We start from the raw sequence: 19,670 nt of genomic DNA, 5'->3' as shown, positions 1-19,670 counted from the left end.
GGTATATTGTTTATTTAGTTGTCCTCTCTTAATATCTTGCTCTAGTCGGGCGAGGTTATCTAGGGTTGAGCGGCCAGGAGTGAAACCGCTTTGATCTGGGTTTAGTGCCTCAAATACAATCACACTGCCTCCCAATGCACATACCCTAAAACTAAATGTAAAAAATGCGCACAAACAGACTGCCCAGGCACATGCACACCCTGGTGCATCAACTGCAAATCCATCCAACACACTTCACTTTCAAACCAATGCCCACACAGACACACACTCACCCAGCAGGCAAACAAACACATAAACATAGACACGACCAAAATCCAAACACGAAAATTTGCTACACCCGCATCCAAACCACTCCTCCCTACACCACACCCAAACACCATCCCACAAACAAACACCACACCCATAACAGACAGCTCTGTCTGGGGCCCCTACCGAGAAACCGCACCCACCTCACACACACAAGCAGCCACTCAACCAACCACGAACCCTCCCACATCTCAACATAGCCAAAACATCAACCCCCGCATGCAAAACAAACCACAAAACGACCGCCACAACACGATCCTCATCCAAGCACCCTACAGCCCACATGGCAACAACACTCCCCCACAAGCAAGCACAACAACAAAACACAAACACTAAGAAATCCACTGCTGCACCCATCCCGCAAACACCTACACAACCCTCCACATCACATGCCTCCCCTATGGAAACTCAAACAGCTAAACCTAATCTAACCGATGACGAAGATTTCCCCACTACTGAGGAAACAATAGACACTACTCCAACTAAAACAAACCAAACTTCCCTCTCAGCCCCAAAAAGGAAGAAAAAACTAAACCGCAAAACTCCCCAACCAGCTAACACCCAAAACCTAAATAACCTCACCTTACTCCTAGTATACATGCATAGTCAAAAATCACCAAAAGCTAGCATGAAATCCTTCCACAAAGTAGCTTTCAATCTAAAATTAACCCATCTTCCCTTCTTCCTCTTTAACCTCCATCTAAAAGAAGTCACCGAATAAAATAAAAAATAAAAAATAAATCACCAATCACCCGAACCCAATAATGGAAGGACTAAATATTTTTCAGTGGAACGCCAACGGACTCACCTCCCACGGCCATGAACTAAAAAACTAAATTTAAACTAAATAAAGGCCCTCACATTGCTTGTATCCAGGAAACCAAATTCTCAAAAAATCCAAATTCACACTACCTAACTACATCTCAGTTAGAACTGACAGAGCTAAACCAAAAACAAGAAGAGCCGCAGGAGGACTAATCATATTTATCAGGGTAGATATAAATTACGAAGAAATAAAAATAGACACGCCAAACCTAGAAGCCAACGGCATTAAAATCACATAATATAACCGAAAAATAAACATCATAAATATATACCACTGGGCGGAACAAAAAGTCCAACCTGAGGATCTAAACAAACTACTCAAAATAAGCGATAAATCTACTATATTCCTAGGAGACTTTAACGCTCACCATCCTACATGGAGCATAGATGATAAAATAGATAATCATGGCAAATTAATTTCAGAATGGATAGAAACAAACGACCTAGTACTCCTAAATAACAACCAACTCACGAGGTACGATAAGATAAACCAAAAAATGTCGGCTATCGACCTAACCATATGCACCGCAGATCTAGCTCAAAGTACTCAGTGGGAAGTGCACGACGTCCCGCTAGGTAGTGACCACTTCCCCATAAACATAACCATAGGAAATACAAACGTACCAATCCAAACAGAAAACCAAGAACCAAAATTCCATTACAATAAAGCTAACTGGGACCAATTCCAAGATATCTGCAACGAAGTAGAAACCTAACAGACTATATAATAAACGCAGCCAAAACCTCCATCCCCTTCAAAACATCTAAGACAGGCTAGGCAAACCCACGGTACTATGGTGGAATGAGGAAATAGAACAGACTAGACGAAAACGTAAATCAGCCTTCAATAAAGCAAAACGCGACTACAAACATCTAAACATAGCCCACGAAATAAACCACCAGGTTAAAAAACTAGTCCAACTAACCAAAAGTAGAGACTGGAAAAAATTCTGCGAAGGTATAAATAACCGTACAGATGCCAGAACGGTCTGGCGCAAAATCCACGACATAAAAAACCCTAACATTAACAACTCAACCAACCCCGCCCAAAAAGCAAATAATCTCGCCAACCACTTTTCAGCCGTTAGCAGTAACACCAACTTAAGCCAAAAATTCCAAGATAAACTTAAAACAAAAAACAAACCCACAAAAGAACCAAACAATAACAATCTAGAAATAAACCAACGCTTCACAATTGAGGAGCTCCTCTACGTAATCCAAAACAGGAAAAAGGGCACAGCCCCAGGATTTGACCTAACTTCTTACCAAATAATTAAAAATCTCCCGCTAAAACTACTCCAGGCACTACTCAAACTATACAATCTCATCTACCTAAACGGACAGGTTCCTACTCCCTGGAAACAGGCCCTAGTCATACCAATCCCTAAACCTAATAAACCAGTTAATCAAGCTAACTCATATAGACCAATATCCCTAACTTCAAACTTATGTAAAGTAATGGAATCAATGGCTAAAAATAGATTACAACATTACCTAACCCAAAATAACATCAACTATTGAACTGCATGGCAAGTATTTATAAAACGACCGGGGGAGGAAATATTCTGGGGGGAGATTTTATTTCGTAGGGTGGGGGAGAGTTTATTTCGAGAGGGGCGGAACTGTACCGGTATAAATTCGCCGGGGGGAGATTTTATTCTGGGGGCGAATATATTTCGTGACACCGGTCCATCACGTGCAAATCACGACAACATTTAATATTTGACAGATTCTAAAACAAACATCATATTCTACTTGTTTCGATCTTTCTTTTTTTATCAATACCAGATGAACTTTGTCGGTCGGTTTGGGGTGAAAAACACAACTGGGTTTTGTCAGCCTAAGGGGCAGTGTGTCAGTGTATATTACAACGCAAGGGGAACTAGATATTCCTTACAGAATAATGATACTTGCCAGTGAAGTAACATAATTTTTAACGAATGTCCAGTTACGTGTGCGCTGTGTGACTTAAAATACAGCATTAAATTCACAATTGTACTAACTCAAAGTATTGCTATAAACAAGTCACGAGTAGGTTATGACTGGTAATATCTAACGTTGGAATGGCACATAACCCAATTTCTGCACCTCAACCGAATGTAGTTTTAAACTAAAATAAATATAGGTAAGTATAGGGTAGGGATATATTTTTGGGTAGGTCGGTGATGGGAAACAAATAAAATTCGTGTGTGGTCTAACGTGTACCTACTTGTGATGCTGTACAGCAATGGGTCACCGTCGGGGTCGATCGCTGTGGGCTGCTCTAGCCGACCCCCGGGGGTAAAGGTCTCCAGGACTGTAGGCTTGTAGAAGTCGAACTTGAACGAGGGGGCGTGGTTACCTGTCCCTGTACAGACACAGACACGCCAAGGTCAACAACACTTGTAGCTAAGGAGATATTAGGTTTGTAACGCCGCTTGTAACAATGTTCCAACAACACCCACACACCCTCCCACCGGATCACGAAGAAAGACCCCAATAATTCTACCCATGTAGGAAATCGAACTCGGGTTGTCACTGTGATGCCCCATCAATTTAACCATGCATTGGGCTACATTACAATCCCCAACACACTCCATGACAATAGTACGTGATAACTCACAGTGCTGACTCACAGAGTTCTGACCGTAATACGTTTCCAGGATCCGATGAGTGCGAATCCCATGAAATGCTGTTCAAAGCGGCGTTCAACTCATAGATAAGGATGACGTCTTCGGGGGGGGGGGGGGGGGGGGGGGGGGGGGGCAAGACGTCAAGCAAATAACATTACATAACCAACATTCAGCTCATTTTGATTGTACCCAGCATGGAACAGTGCCTCGGTGCTACTTATAATATGAGTATAATGTGGGTGTGACAGTTGATTGGAACCCTGTACCGCATGCTTTTCTTGTAAGACCGGTGGGGTAGCTTAGTGGTCAAAGTGTTCGCTCGTCACGCCGAATACTCAGGTTCGATACCCCACATGGGTATAATGTGTGAAACCCATTTCCTGTGCCCCCCGCGGTGATATTGCTGGAATATTGCTTAAAGCGGCGTAAAACCATACTCACTCACTTACACTTTTTGGCGATGTATCCGGTAGGGATGTGTGACCTTGTGATTGTACACGTGTGCCACCGTACCCTGGCTGCGTGGATCGTTTCTCATACTGTTTCTCATTATGTGTAATTTGGGGACTTACACATAAAACAACATGCGCTCACCAAAGAATGCAGTAAGGGGATTGCTGGCTACCTACGTTTAATTACGAGTATGGGTATGGTGCTAAAAAAACAATAATCATAGTCTGTGCAAGTATGAGAATCGAACCCACGATCATCGGATTCTGGAACGACTAAGGGCTACTCATGCCCAAAGGGCTCACTCAGTCACACATTCAGGATTTTTACTGCCGTCCTTGATTGGACCATTGTCGATTAAAAATTGTCAAAAGTCTAATCAAGATCCTGGGATTCGTGGCGGGAAATTCACAATATTGTGATATTGTTCAGGAAGCGTCCCGATTCAGCCGTTTCCAGCCGAATTCGTCCCGATTCTCCCGTTCTCAGTCCGAATCTTATCCGATTTGTATCTTTGTATCCGATCCGACAGAGATCCGACAGTGACCGGCCAGTGAACGGTTCGTATTTGGCAAGATCTGGACGCAATCTGGACTCAATCGACAAGAAACGGCAATGAACAATTCATGCCCGTCCAACACGACAGCGTCCCGATCAACAGGACACCGTCCAGACTACACAGGACATTGACAAGACGATTTTGATCCGATACAGCAGAATCTGTCACGACATAGTCACGATTGTAATCCGACTAGACAAAATCGAGTTTCCCGAATGTTACGGGACGCACCATACTGTCGGGAGTGCTTGGCCGACCTCTCTGGACCTTTCCCGATCCGTCGGTCTCTGTTACGAACGTATACGACTGCGTTTAGACAATGACAGGACATTCCAGATCATTGAGGATAGTAATCCGACTTTTTAACTTTTCATGTCGTAGCGGTATCTGATCTCAAACGAAAGCCATAACCGGCACCGTGTGAACCTGGCCTAGAAAGGTCAATGAAGTCTGAAGTTGTGTCAGCAGTCATGTGGTTCACCCATATAGGTCGCATGCAGAAATATCTGGTCACATCGAAGGATTCCCTCTGTCCCGTTGTAGACATGGCGAATCAAATGTACCTTCTAAAGCCACAACATTTTAGAAATACAAATTCAAATTCTGGGAAATATTTGATTAAAAGCAGTCTTACCTTCACATACAACGACTAATACCTGGAACATAAACGAAATACAACTGAATTGAATATAAGTTAAAGGAATGTTTGTTACGACGTAAATTGTAATAAAAAGGTAAATTGTAGTACTTGCAGCAAATTGTAATAATTTTGACGTAAATTGTAATAACAACGTAAATTGTAATAATATTTGAACGTAAATTGTAATACGCAAATTGTAATAAAAATTGTCGTAAATTGTAATAATCTCTACTTGCAGTAAAATGTAATAAATTCTTACGTAAATTGTAATAACCTTACTACCGTAGTGTCCAAGTCGCCAATTGACTAGAAATGATCTTTGTCAGTTGAGCTTGTGTTTCACATGCCGCGATATAACTTGAATACTGTTATTAAATAATTATGGCATGAAGTGAAGTGCTTCCTATTTTATCTGTTTTCTATTCTATTTCCTAATAGTTATACAGTGTGAGAATAATTGTAATGCATTTAACATATTATCCAAATATATGCATTAGAATGAAACTTTTGCATTGACAGGAATTTTCTAAACGTTTCTATTATTTGCACACCTGATATAGTCTTTTAGAAATTCATTTTTAAGACATTTCGAGAGAACTAGTTATAACCTGGGTGCCGTTGCACAAACTCCCAAACTCCCTTAACATAGACCAATGACAGTCGTAGCGCTAAGCTGTTTCGTACAACGACACCCTGGTCCTCAGAGTTATATAGTCCTTCTTGAACAAGAAAAAATGTTTACAATGTTTACATTTTCAGTCAGTTTTATAAATTTCCAGTTTGTAGCAAAATTGAAGGTTGGAGAATTAGTTCGGAAGTATAGCCCTTAAATGCAAGTAGGAAACACGGGATTTTAAAAGATTTACATGATTTTGGATTGCCAGGCCGTTTGCCTCAATTTATATCTGAATTTTTAACTGACAGGCAATTTCAAGTCCGCGTGGGTTCTACCCTGTCTGATCATTATAATCAGGACCAGGGTGTCCCACAAGGCAGTATCTTGTCTGTCACATTGTTTAGTATTAAGATAAATAGTTTGTCAAAAGTTTTTTACTGATTCGATTGATTGATCGCTCTTTGTGGATGATTTTGATATTTCTTGTCGTGGCAAAAACATGCATACTATTGAAAGGCAACTGCAGCTATGTTTAAATAAAATCCAGAAATGGTGTCTCGAAAATGGTTTTAAATTCTCAAAATCTAAAACAAACTGTATACATTTTTGTAGAAAATATAATCCCCATAAAGATCCAGAATTAATTTTAGATAACACTCCCAATAAAGTTGTAAAGGAAGCTAAATTCTTAGGTCTCATTTTCGATCATCATCTGACCTTTCTGCCTCACATTAAATACTTAAAGAGTAAATGCTTGAAGGCCCTAGATTTATCAAAAGTTGTCTCAAATTCTAAGTGGGGAGGGGATCAAACAACCCTCCTCCAACTATATCGAACACATATCCGCTCTAAACTTGATTATGGCTCCATCATATATGGTGGGGCTTGTAAGAGCAATTTAAAATTACTTGATGCTATTCATCATCAGGGCCTGAGACTTTGCCTTGGGGCCTTCAGAACTTCTCCTATTCATAGTTTGTATGTGGAAGCTGATGAACCATCCCTTAGACACCGTCGCATTAAATTAGCTCTACAATATATCTCCTAAATTACGTTCTAATGACTCCGATCCAGCGTATGACTGTGTTTTTAACCCCCTTTACAGTAATCTCTACAAAAGAAAATCTTCTCTTATTCCGCCACTTGGATTAAGACTACAAGCAGATATTTCTGCTGCTTAAATAAATCTTGACTATATAGCCCCAACTCAGCTTTTGTCTTCTCCGCCATGGCAGTTTGTAAAACCAGAGGTGAATCTTACATTAACTAAACTCAAGAAATCTGAAACCAATCAGCTAATTTATCAACAAGAATATAATCAATTAAGAAGCTTTTACAATACCTACAAATCTATCTTTACAGATGGATCCAAAGATGGTGACGCAGTTGCCAGCGCCACTGTCGTTGGATCCAGAACCATATCATCCAGATTAAATTGCTAATATTACTTTTCGCAGACGATGTTATACTAATTTCTGATACTGTTAATGGGCTTCAAACACAAATAGACATATTGTTTCAGTATACCATCTCCTGGAAACTGACTGTTAATACAGATAAAACGAAAATTGTTGTTTTTAGAAAGGGGGTCCTCTTGCATCCAGGGAAAAATGGTATATATATGGGCAACAAATTAATGTTGAAAAAACTTATAAATACCTTGGTGTCATTTTTCCTTTTAATCTGAAACTAAATCACCTCGTCAACGATCTTGCGCTACGAGCTAAGAGAGCCCTCATTACTTTATTTGTTGTTCTTGATAAACTCGGTGTAACTTCCCCGTCTGTTTTCTTCAAACTTTTTGATTCTCAAGTTAAACCTATTCTGTTATATGGTTCAGAGATTTGGGGTCTCGAAAAATATCACATCTTGGAAAAAATGCACTTAACTGCTTGTAAACGATTCTTAAATGTTGGCAAATCTACCCCAAATTGTATGGTGTATGGTGAATGTGGAAGACATCCCTTATATATCTGTTCTTATGTACGCGGTCTAAAATATTGGTTAAAGATTATAGAAATGTCACCTGATCGTATTCCACGTAAATGTTATGAAATGCTGAAATACCGCGACAATGTTGGTTATATAACATGGGTCACTAAAATCAGACAACTTTTATTTCTTCATGGATTTGGATATGTTTGGATTTACCAAGGTGTTGGAGATAAGACAGCATTTCTTAGTGTATTTAAACAAGTTGCTTCTGATATGTTTATCCAAGAATGGAGAGCTACATTGGAAAATAGTTCAAGATACGACCTTTATAAAACATTTAAATCGTGCTTATCTCCAGAACAGTACTTAACAGAAATAACAGACAGAAAACTTAGAGTGTGTTTCACACGTTTTAGATTAGGTTTGAACAATTAAGTATGTAATACGGGTCGTTTTTCCTCAATTTAAAAAAATATGCGTTTTTGTCCTTTTTGCCCCACATTTATTGAAAACGAATACCATTTTATGCTTATCTGTCCATGTTATGAATCGCTCAGAACAAAATATTTCCAAGGTTTACCCCAAAACATCAATACACTAATCAAGCTCCTCCGTTTTGATGAAATATCTAACGAGCAACAAAAGAATACTATCCTATACATTAATTATGGTTTACGACTTCGCAACCGTCTTTGTACAAATTATGTTTAATTATTCTTTAGGTTATTTGCCTTCATTAATCAAATGCTTTTATCTCTTCTTGTTGTGTTGTGTTGCGACTTATTTTTCACAAAATTGTACACGTGCACATCTCTGTGCATATAAGTCTGTATGTTTATACTTCTACATATACAAAATTGTATATATATAATGTTACTGTATGTATATGGGCCTATGGCCAGAATACAATAAATGATGATGATGATGATGATTACCAAATGATAGTTCGATTTTTACAGCAGAATCAAAGGCAATCTTAACAGCTCTCACATATATAAATACTCAATCTAAACATACAAGATTTATTATATTTTCTGATTCCCTTTCCTGTCTTCAGGCCATTAAGAATATTTCCTGTCAACATCCACTTATACGTGACATCATAGAACATCATAACGATCTTGCTACTGGCCAGTACGACATCGTCTTTTGTTGGTTACCCAGCCATGTTGGAATAACTGGTAACACAATGGTTGATGCTGCAGCCAAAGCAGCACTCAACAAATCTGTGACACCACTTCTGATCCCATACAGTGATTATAAACCCGTGATAAGATCTTACATCCATGATCTAATGCAAAAGAAGTGGGACACTCAAGTAGGTATAAATGAATTACATGAACTTAAACCAACTATTGGCTACACCTACTTGGGTTGTCAGTTCAGATTTGAAGAGGTCATAATACGACGATGTCGTATTGGTCATAGCAGGTATTCTCATGAATATCTCTTGAAAGGTGAGGATCCTTTGTGATGAAAGAATCACTGTCAAGCATGTCCTGCTTGACTGTGTTGATTTTTCCATCACAAGGGATAAATATTTCAAATCATCATCAATGACGGATCTTTTTAATAGAATAAATTCTCATTTAATTATTGGCTTTTTAAAAGAAATTGAACTTATTGATAAATTTTGAATTGTGTAAATAGCTATATTTTATATTGGTAATGTATAATATGTAACTTAGATTGTTAGTGGCTATATCCTCAAAGGGGGTTGAAGTAGCGTAAAATTATTGTCCCCCGGAGAGAATATGTACGACCACATCATTCAAAGTACATTTATTCTTCCATCGGTTTTAAACGTAGTATATTTGTTTATTTTAAGTGTAGGCTTAATTGCATCCCATCACCAGCAGCTGAAGGGTTGGTATAAATCCTGCTGGGTAGCAGGTGCAGGTAGCAAAAGTAATGTAAGTCCCCACGGTCCCCAGTAAGGTGGCCTAACTTTGGTTGCTGGTGATCTATAGCCCATTTTTATATTGTATTGTTGAATGAAAATGTATTCTTTTAACTGTTCTCAACTAGTTTTAACATCGAAACTGTGATGCTCTAGTGATCTTGCTGTCCATCGTTGACAAGTTTTTAATTAAATCAAAATATAATTATCATTACTGTTTCGTCACGATATGGCTGAAATACTGCCGATGTGACGATAAATTTCACTCACTCACTCAATTAAAGCAAGTAGTCTACTGGATTTTTACTCACCCTCACAATTTAGTAGCCTCGGAATAGCGTGAATTTCGAAGGCTGCTTATTTATGGTATATGGTTGTCTTCTTACATTCTGGTGACCTTCTCATTCAACAACATACACATTTTATTCAGGTGGGTACATTGTTTGTGGGTGGGGGCATGAATTCCTGGTTGTGTGACTATTCTATCATAAAATCCAAAACCCACCGTGTTATGATCTGCATGCATATTTCCTCGACGTTCATAGTCAATTGTTTATGTGCCAGAATGGTTTCCAAACCACATGTAGAATTATTTTTAAAGTATGAAAGAAACACGTGCGTTGAACATGTGAAAGACGAAATTGGACTTAACTGAATTTACAAACCCTTTTCTGACAAAGAGCATGACAACGGTTTTGATTATTTCCAAATAAAAACCACACTTCATTATGGACAGCTTCTAAACATTTGAAAAGGATGCGCCTAGTGATGAAAAAAAATAAAATTCATGGCAGAATGTGTAAAGGTCATCTCTGATGTTCCTCCGCCGTTATACTGCTGACATGTTGCTAAAGCGGCGTCAAAACCATACTCACTCACTGACTCCGGCTTTTTGAGATTTCAACTAAGCAAGGAACACAAGTGGAATTAGGTCCTAAACAAATCATTAACTGACCCATATATCATTAATAAACTTTATAAAAACATGTCACCGCTCTAACATCAACCAAGTCTTGTATTTAAATCAATAAATCTTACCAACAAACATTCAATATGATACTTCATGTTAATATATTACAATGACAAGGATACTTTACTTACCGTAAGATATGCAAAAATGACGGCACACTTTCCCATAGTTCCTGCAATACACCTGTAGAGTGAACGATCTCCGTCAGATTTGTATCCCAGTCCTGCTGGTGTGTATCTGGACAGATCCCAATTTTCGTATCACCGTTGCGAAACAGTCAGGGGAAATTCCAGTCAACCTGCATAGACATACCACGATTGTAATTGTACGGTTTAAAAAAAGTTCAACGCCTTTTTGTAAAATATGAATTTAAAACATTTTAGTAAAGGTGTTAACGTTATTTGCGACAGTCAAACCTTGCCATTCAAAAGATGTTGAAAGTTGCATTAATCGGAAGATTGTAATTATGTTCCAAGGGTACTAAATACAGGGCAAAGAATCTCGATGAACCGTTGGGCCATGCCGCTGTTACACACGTTGTATGTTCATTTTGTCTACCCTACACACGTGATTCACATTTCCGTTTGGAGCCACGAGAGGAACAATCACCAAAATTCGCTATACAGAATTTCTTCCGTTAGCAATGTCAGGCCGATCGCGGGTTCGAATCCCAGATTCTCCTTAATGCTGATCCTTGGTTTGTCAGCACCATATCGGTGCTTGTGCGTTTTACCAAAGTGGTGAACGTTCATGTCCAACGTCATTTCGGGCTTTACTCCCACTTCAAGCTGCCACGTGGTATCACTGAAGACTGTTCAAAGCCATGTTCAACCTGCTCATTCCGATGTCTATTTCCTCTACTCAATGACCCCACACACTCACGTTCCACACACTGGCGTCGCTTATTGGAAAACAAACCTGCACGGACCATATTTTATTCACTTCTTGTCTTGGTGCTCGCGTTGTTTCCCGGAAACCGATTCATACCGATGGTGCCCGATGATGGCTAGTTCACCAAAGCTACCGTTGTCAGAATTATGCTGCTGAAGGTTATGCGGTGGCATATTACACTTGTGTAATGTAATATTGGTATTATTGCTGTTTGTGTTGTCGAGAGCGATGTCTTTGGACCTTTGGCATTAATCCTGATATGTCACAGTCAAATAATTCATATCCATACACACCCTTGACTTCAGCCATGACCCTTGTTTGTTCTTAGGCGCCAGCACGATGTGGTATGCCTTGACTACTAGTGTCACAGGTTTCATGTGTTTGTGTAAATATTTAAAAAAACATTAACAAACTCATGTATTCTAAAAGGAAATCGATATGTAAGACTTGAGTTTGGGTTTAAAGCCGCTTTGATTGATAAAGGTGGTTAAGTGGCGTTGTAACTGTATGATCAGTTGCGTCCCTAACCTACCAGGATTCGGTGATCCAGGTTTGAATCCAGACTCGCCCCGGGTATGAACCTAGGTTTGTCAGAAACTATACCATGCTCGTGGGTTTCACCAAAAGTGGACAATTTTGGAATTTCTAAGTTGAGCCTTTTCGCCCACACTAAACTGTAACCTATGCTGTAAGTGTAATGTAATTAGTCACTCTGTGGGTAGGGTCTGAGTAGGAGTCTGGTGAGGTAAGGTTAGGCGAAATTGGGTTTCACTTACATATCGACGGCTATTTGGCAGTATATATTGTGGATTTTATCTGATAATTGTTAGTGGCAACTTACTATAGCACTTGTAAAGCAGAGTAACCTCCGATTTCTGGGTATCCATTCGCGTCTCAATTTCAGCATCAACTCATAAGACATAACAATATGATATTGCAGAAAGCGGCGTTGTACAACATGTATCCACTCACTCGCTTGTGATGACCTTGAAGGCAAGGCGTCTCTGTTATTCTCCGTCTCCGGGCTTGTATGATTGATTTGGTTTTGGTCAAACGCCGTTTCTTGGTTACTCAGTCCAACAGATCTGGTTTTAATTTATGATCTGTGGTGACGGTTATATCAACACCTGCTCACATTCACTGATAAATGACCGGCAAAGATAAGACTATTTACTTGAAAGGATTCTCTGTAGAATGGGTCTTCGGGTAGCCCAGTCGTTTAAAGCTCCACCCAGACTATAAATAGCCCGCAAGGTGGCGGTGTTTCACTTTCGAACAATGACTGACAATGAAAACACAACCGAATGTCGGGAGAAGCTTTGAAAAACGTACGCAAACAAGATCACCACTGACCGTCAAACTTCGTATCAACTTGAATTACAAACCCTAGATACACCAAATGGCTCCATATCTATATATAAGTCAATAAAACTTCTGTAGTTTTACCATAAAAAATCGAATCGATCGTGTTAGGCGTCTGCATCAATCATAGTGGGCGGAGCTTATTTACGTTTGCGCTATAAATAGTAAAGCACATGGTCATGTGTACATGTGACACATTCAATGCATTTGTGGTCAAAGTGTATTGTGTTGTATATTTGTACGGCAGAACAGCAGCAGAACAAGTTTCGGTTAATGTAACAGTAACGATATTAAATACGAAATTGACAACAAGATTCTTTCAGTTCAATCCGAAAATTACAGATATTTGTTTAGTTTTGGTCATTTGCATTCTATAATTAGATTCCAGATCTACGAGGGGCGTTCAATAAGTTTTGCAACTTGGGCATTTGTGTTTACACAAACAATGGCAACTTGTGGCAGGTGTGACACGTGTCATAACAAGTTCCAGACACAACAATAAGTTAGATGTGATGGCTTCATTCACCTAATGGGTGGTCACAATCATGGATTCTCTCAAACATGAACAACGCGCTGTAATAAAGTTCCTTCAGATGCCACCCGACCGGAAACTATTGCTGCTATCGAAAGAAGAATTTTGTCTGACCGACGAGTGAAAGTATCCCTAATTTTCTAGGGAATTCCAAATATCAGTTGGAGCTGTTGTAACCATTATTCATGAGCATCTTGGTATGTCTTAGGTATGTGCAAGATGGGTACCTAGAAAGCTCAGAGCTCAAGATCGCCATCAGAGAACTGAAAGTTATCGAGACCTCCTGGATCTCTATACTGATGAAACCGGATTTCTTTATCGTCTAGTGACAGGTGATGAAACATGGATCCACCACTGGGACCCAGAAACTAAATTGGAATCCATGCAATGGAAGCACCCCAATTCTCCGCCTCCGAGGAAGTTTAGCACTCAACCACCGGCTGGCAAGGTAATGGCCACCATAGTTTTGGCTGCAAGAGGCATATTACTGATTGATTACATGCCAATAAAAAACTACAATCAATGGACAGTATTATGCTAATGTAATGAAAGAATTGCAAAAATCTATTCGCCAGGAACGCCGGGGATGTTAACACGTGGTATTCTACATTTGTATGACAACGCTCCAGTTCACAAATCGAGAATTGCACAATGTGGATTCGAACAGTAAAATCACCCACCCTACTGCCCAGACTTAGCCCCCAGTGACTATTTCCTGTTCCGGCAAATGAAATCTGCCCTACTTGGAAGACGCTACCAGGATGACGAGGACATAAAGGCTGCCACAGAGGCGTGGTTAAATGGCCAATCTGCGGATTTCTATATAAGTGGTATTAAAAGCTTGAGGGACAAATGGAATAAGTGTATTGAGGTGAATGGAGATTATATTGAAAAATAAAAGTGCAAAAGATATTCTGCGACTTGGTCTTATTTTGAAGTTGCAAAACATATTTGAACGCCCCTCGTATACCACACAATAATCAGATTATATTTATAAAACTTAAATTATTACACAGATTTTCAACTAGTGTTTAGGAAGGGGCCTGATTTGAAACATCAGAAGTTGCGCCAATATTTCTAAGCTTGACTACAAAATATGAATATGTCACGTGTATCAACATAACAATGCACACAAGCAACCGATAAGTATTTAACGAAACACAGTCCAATCAAAATCGCGCACTGAAATCGAAATCCGGTTCGTAAACTGTCATGCAGATTTCGGTCGTCTGCAGGATTTGCAAAGCATGTGCACCCCTTACTCGTTGTCAACAGATATTTTCTAAATCTTTTCATGCAATTAATCAAGGTGCTCACGTGATTTGATGCACTTCGCGATGTTAGACTCGTTTTATCACAATATAGATCTTGATTATCAATCAGATCGTCTTGACTGGGCGCCACCGTTTTGTTTGAAACAAATGCAAGTGATACGAGAGGTTGAATCTGATTGGTCAATAGGAGAGGCATAGAAAGGACATAACTGGTAATAGCTACTGGTGGCGCTACGATCGAGCCCAGGAATTACAGCCTGGTTCGTCAAGGGTGGAAACTGGACTTTTAAAGTCAGTTAACTCTCTTGCCTCGGGAAGATGCCTTTGACGGCGTTCGTGCGGTGACAAAAAAATGTTGCCTATGGCATAAACTGCACGTGCATGTTAGCACAAATGCGTTCGTCTGCAGGGTATAACCACACGTGATGAAAGCACACAAAAGAAATGCCACGACTGTCACAGGAGCAGAGAGAGAGAGAACCATCGGTATGGCCGAAATGGGGGCAACACAGGTCCAAATTGCCAGAAGGTTTGGTTGTACACCATTGACAGTGGCCAGGCTGATTCAGCGGTACAGGCAGACAGGGAGCACACAAGACAGGCCTAGAACCGGACGACCCCGAGTGACAACACGGCGATGTTTGTTTGTTGTTTAACGGCACACTCAGCAATATTCCAGCTATATGACGGCGGTCTGTAAATAATCGAGTCTGGACCAGACATTCCAGTGAATGATATCATGAGCATCGATCCACGCAATTGGGACCGATGTCATGCATCAACCAAGTCAGCGAGGCTGACCCCCCGACCCCGTTAGTCGCCTCTTACGACAAGTATAGTTGCCTTTTACGTCAAGCATGGGTTGGGTTGATGCATGTCATCGATCCCAATTGGGTGGATCGATGCTCATGCTATCAATCACTGGATTATCTGGTCCAGACTCGATTATTTACAGGCCGCCGTCATATAGCTGGAATATTGCTGAGTGCGCCGTTAAACCACAAACAAACATGCATCAACCAAGTCAGTGAGCCTGGTCCAGACTCGATTATTTACAGACCGCCGTCATACAGCTAGAATATTGCTGAGTGCGGCGTAAAACAACAAACAAACCAACCAACCTAACTGCGACTGTCCGTGCTGTGTCACGCATGGTTGACAAAAGAAGTGTGAACATACATATTCGGCTTCATCTTGTTCGAGAATGAAATATCGCTGTGACACTGATTTACTAGTCCCAAGAATAGGCACAGAATTTCTCAAAGTTTCTCCTGCGCTTGCAAGGGCGCCATCTTGTCGATTCGAGTTGACGATAGGAATTATGTCATCTTGAATAGGAACTGTCACCAATGTCATAATCGAAATGACCAAATGCTCCCTGATCATCTCGAACAACTCTCCGTCAAATTAAGCGTCACATGAAAATGTATGTGTTGTTGCTCATATTGAAGACAAGCGAAGTTCTTGACAGTTGTAAGCAACAATCAACTTGGATGCGCTCATGGGACGTGGTTGCTAGGAGATCGCGTGGTCAGAAAGGGCGAAAACAAAAAGTTATAAAAGAAATCCGCAGTGCAATCCACAAGAACCATGTGCAGGATGTTTTTTAGTAATAGTATTCCCGAAAACATTTCTTTTCTAAAAATGCAAATTAATTTATTAATTCATGCCAAGGTCGTAACCCTGATCACGTGGGTGGGTATTTCGAAGGAATCTTGTGATGATGCCGTGAATGAGGCTGTGTGTATTACATTGTTAAAATCAACTGACCAGGAAGATTGTCGAGGCATTGACATTATGACAGGCTCGTCATGGATGGAGAAACATTGTTGCCTTGAGCTTCGAGACCAAACATGTACGTTCATGCCGAAGTAGTTTACAAGAGAGGATGATCTGTGTAGCCAGCGACCTGAATAGGTTTGATGAAATGTTGAAATGTTCAGGCACATGACAGAAATAATGTGAACAAATATTTATATGAACTTCGTATCGAAGTATGTGAGGCTGTCCGTATCTTATCTCCATTCCGACATGAAATAATATAAATTTTAATTTCGTGTCTCAATTTCTCCTGCCGATGGGGAAAATTGCGCACCGATCTAATAAAAGAAATACTACTAGATTTACCATTACACTGTCATTAAAGAACCAGTTCAACTTCATCTTTCTCCAGTTTATTAAAAATTCTTTTCCGAAGCAAAGCTACTCTATCTACAAAATAAATGAACCCATAGACTAAATTCTAGTATCAAATGTTTAAACTTTTTTTTAAAATGTCATGAAATACCTTACACAATTATTGAAAAACATATTTAATAAATAATATATTTTATTTCGTCCGCCCGCTCTCTTGTTGGGTGAGGCTTGAGGGGGAAGCATACGAAAAATATGGATGGCCTTATGCAAATGAAACTTGGCATGCCAATCAACATTGGTCACTGCATCGGACCCGCCAAGTTTCACGGATCGAGTGACCTCGGCATGAGGAGTGTGACTTTGCCAAAACACATTGCTACTGGGCAATGAAAAGATGTGACGGAAACGACAAAAAACTACTTTCATCACTTGAAAATATTTGTGACCATTACCAGGGTTTTTTACACGATCGTTGTCATCCATATTCCAGATGAAAGCAAGACGAACACAACGGGAAAACAACAACCCAAAACACTGTTGAAATAAGCCGTATATATTGTGAGAAATGCTATTCGTACACCACAGGATTACGATTGGTGTCGTGACACATGTTATGTTGTTTTGTTCAATTACACTGCTCTTATTCATCACGACAAACGTATTTCGTTCTCGTCCAGAGAATGGGGAAGAACTATGATTTGTGAGTTGGACTGTGTTGGATAAATCGTGAACATTCCACAGTATCAATCTATGAAGATGTGAAGACGACATGGCAGGTAGGTTTTTAAACAAAACACTTTTGTTGAAAAACCTTGGAATCGTTTGATGGATATTTATTACCATTAAAACTTACATCCTTATGTCCTTGTTGTCAAAGGGCCCACGTGAGTGGCTGTTTACATTAACCAATGAAATTTGTGTGTTATCATGACGTCATATTGACCTGTCAGATCACTCGTATAAGCTCCACCCACTCAGAGTGTGGTAGTTCCTACCGCAGATGCCCCTTTAAAGATAAAATTACACTATAAATGGCTGAAGACGACATGGCAGGTATGGTTTTGAAACCCAAGATCTACACGTTTGTTGAAAAGTCTTGGAATCGTTTGATGGAAATTTAATTATTACCATAAAAGGGGAAGTGTACACGCAAAAATAACCGTCTTGCTTATTTTAAACAAAACGCAATTTTAGAATTAGTAGGTATCAGTGTTTGAAAGTATACCCTCATTTTTACCACAGTGAAAGTAGGAAGCTCGCAGGAAGTGTGAAAATGTCATGCCGGTATGAGGCCTTCGGTTTCCGAGCTAAACAGGCCAGAGTTATGCCCCTTAGATGATGACGTAATTGGTGCCAATTTAACGGGGTCCCTGTCTTGTCACAACGCAACAGATATTACGTACCAGTTTATGTTGATACAACATGACATCCGAAAATTTGCTTTATCCGAAGAAGTTCCCTTGACCCGTCAAGAACTTGCAAAACCAAACGCTTATGAACCAAAAGAACTATGGAAACGATGAAAATCAAGTAGAAACAAGAGAAGACCCACATCAACTGATGTGTCACCCGACCCCGACTCGACATCTACACAATTAGGCCTACCAGTGACATCGTGGTAAGAATAACACTTTGATGTGTGTATACCTAAGTTACCCATATGCTCATTATTACATTTTCAGAAGCGGAAACGTAATATTCTAAGAGATTTTTGTCACGCCTGGTGACCCGCATGCTTCGTCAGCTGGCCTATTCATCCTGTCCCACCCTGTTACGACCCTCTCGCCGGTATCGTCATTGTCGTCAATCTAAGTATGTCTATATTCATAGGTGTATAGAGGTCATCACGCGAGTGTGCTTGGGGATATTTACCATTCCCAAACACACAAGCGTGATAAACCTCTTTATCATATAATGTCAGTCTTTAATTCTGTGCTTCAAAATCGCTTTCCCTCTCTCACAAACATTACCGAAACATTGCGAGTTTTCCTGGAATGCGCGCATTGATATTTATTACGTCACAGGCTAAGTGATGTGTCACTGTCAGTCGGACAGTGACAGTAGCCAATATAGTTCCAACTGAAATCTGTTTCTCATACAGTGGTGAAGCAACATATACGCAAAACAACAATAGTTTTTAATTGCCTTACGCGGCAATCCATCGGTCTGTCCGCAAGAGTAACTGCCCTTTGTCAAAGGGAAGCTACTCTAAACCTAGTCTAGGAGACGTCACGGCCACGGTCAGACGTTGTTGACAGTCGGTCTCTCCTGTCATAACGTTAAGAAGTGAAGTCAGATGTACACACAGCGACAAAACGAAACAAGGTAACAATTCAAACATTTTTCGGCCAAATCCAACTATTTTAATTTGTGGAGAAGGTTTCAAACCGCAGAGGTCTACAAGCACAGATATGGCTACTGATCCCGCTTGGCTAAATTTGATCTCACACATATGTTTGATACCAGTTATCTCAAATGGGTTTCTCACCAGCAGGTGCGTAAGAAAGCCCACTCTCCTACCCAGAGTTCCTTGCGGCCGGCAGCCAGCCATCATAGTACCTCTGCCACAGGCCAGCGCCATGTGACGATTCGTCATATCTTTCACAGTCCATTCAAGACATTGCATATGCCTTCTTCCGTTTCATGTTTGACAAGTCTACAC

General features: G+C 40.1%; 1 protein-coding gene across 1 annotated transcript in view; it reads right to left on the bottom strand.

Moving 5' to 3' along the window:
- Positions 1 to 10,980, bottom strand: part of LOC139444410 (adhesion G protein-coupled receptor L4-like) — a 78,318-nt gene extending 67,338 nt beyond the window's left edge. Inside the window, exons 1-3 of the mRNA XM_071225382.1 lie at positions 10,945 to 10,980; positions 5,387 to 5,408; positions 3,341 to 3,478 (exon numbers count right to left, since the gene is read on the bottom strand). Of these exons, the coding sequence (XP_071081483.1) occupies positions 3,341 to 3,478; positions 5,387 to 5,408; positions 10,945 to 10,980 (196 nt within the window). The remainder of the gene's footprint in view (positions 1 to 3,340; positions 3,479 to 5,386; positions 5,409 to 10,944) is intronic.
- Between the last annotated feature and the right edge of the window lie 8,690 nt (positions 10,981 to 19,670).

This window comes from Haliotis cracherodii, unplaced genomic scaffold (genome assembly GCF_022045235.1).
Source record: "Haliotis cracherodii isolate W230 unplaced genomic scaffold, xgHalCrac1.p SCAF_5, whole genome shotgun sequence".
Taxonomy (NCBI): domain Eukaryota; kingdom Metazoa; phylum Mollusca; class Gastropoda; order Lepetellida; family Haliotidae; genus Haliotis; species Haliotis cracherodii.
The sequence above is the reverse complement of the archived record's forward strand: the minus strand, read 5'-3'. Positions and strand labels throughout refer to the sequence as shown.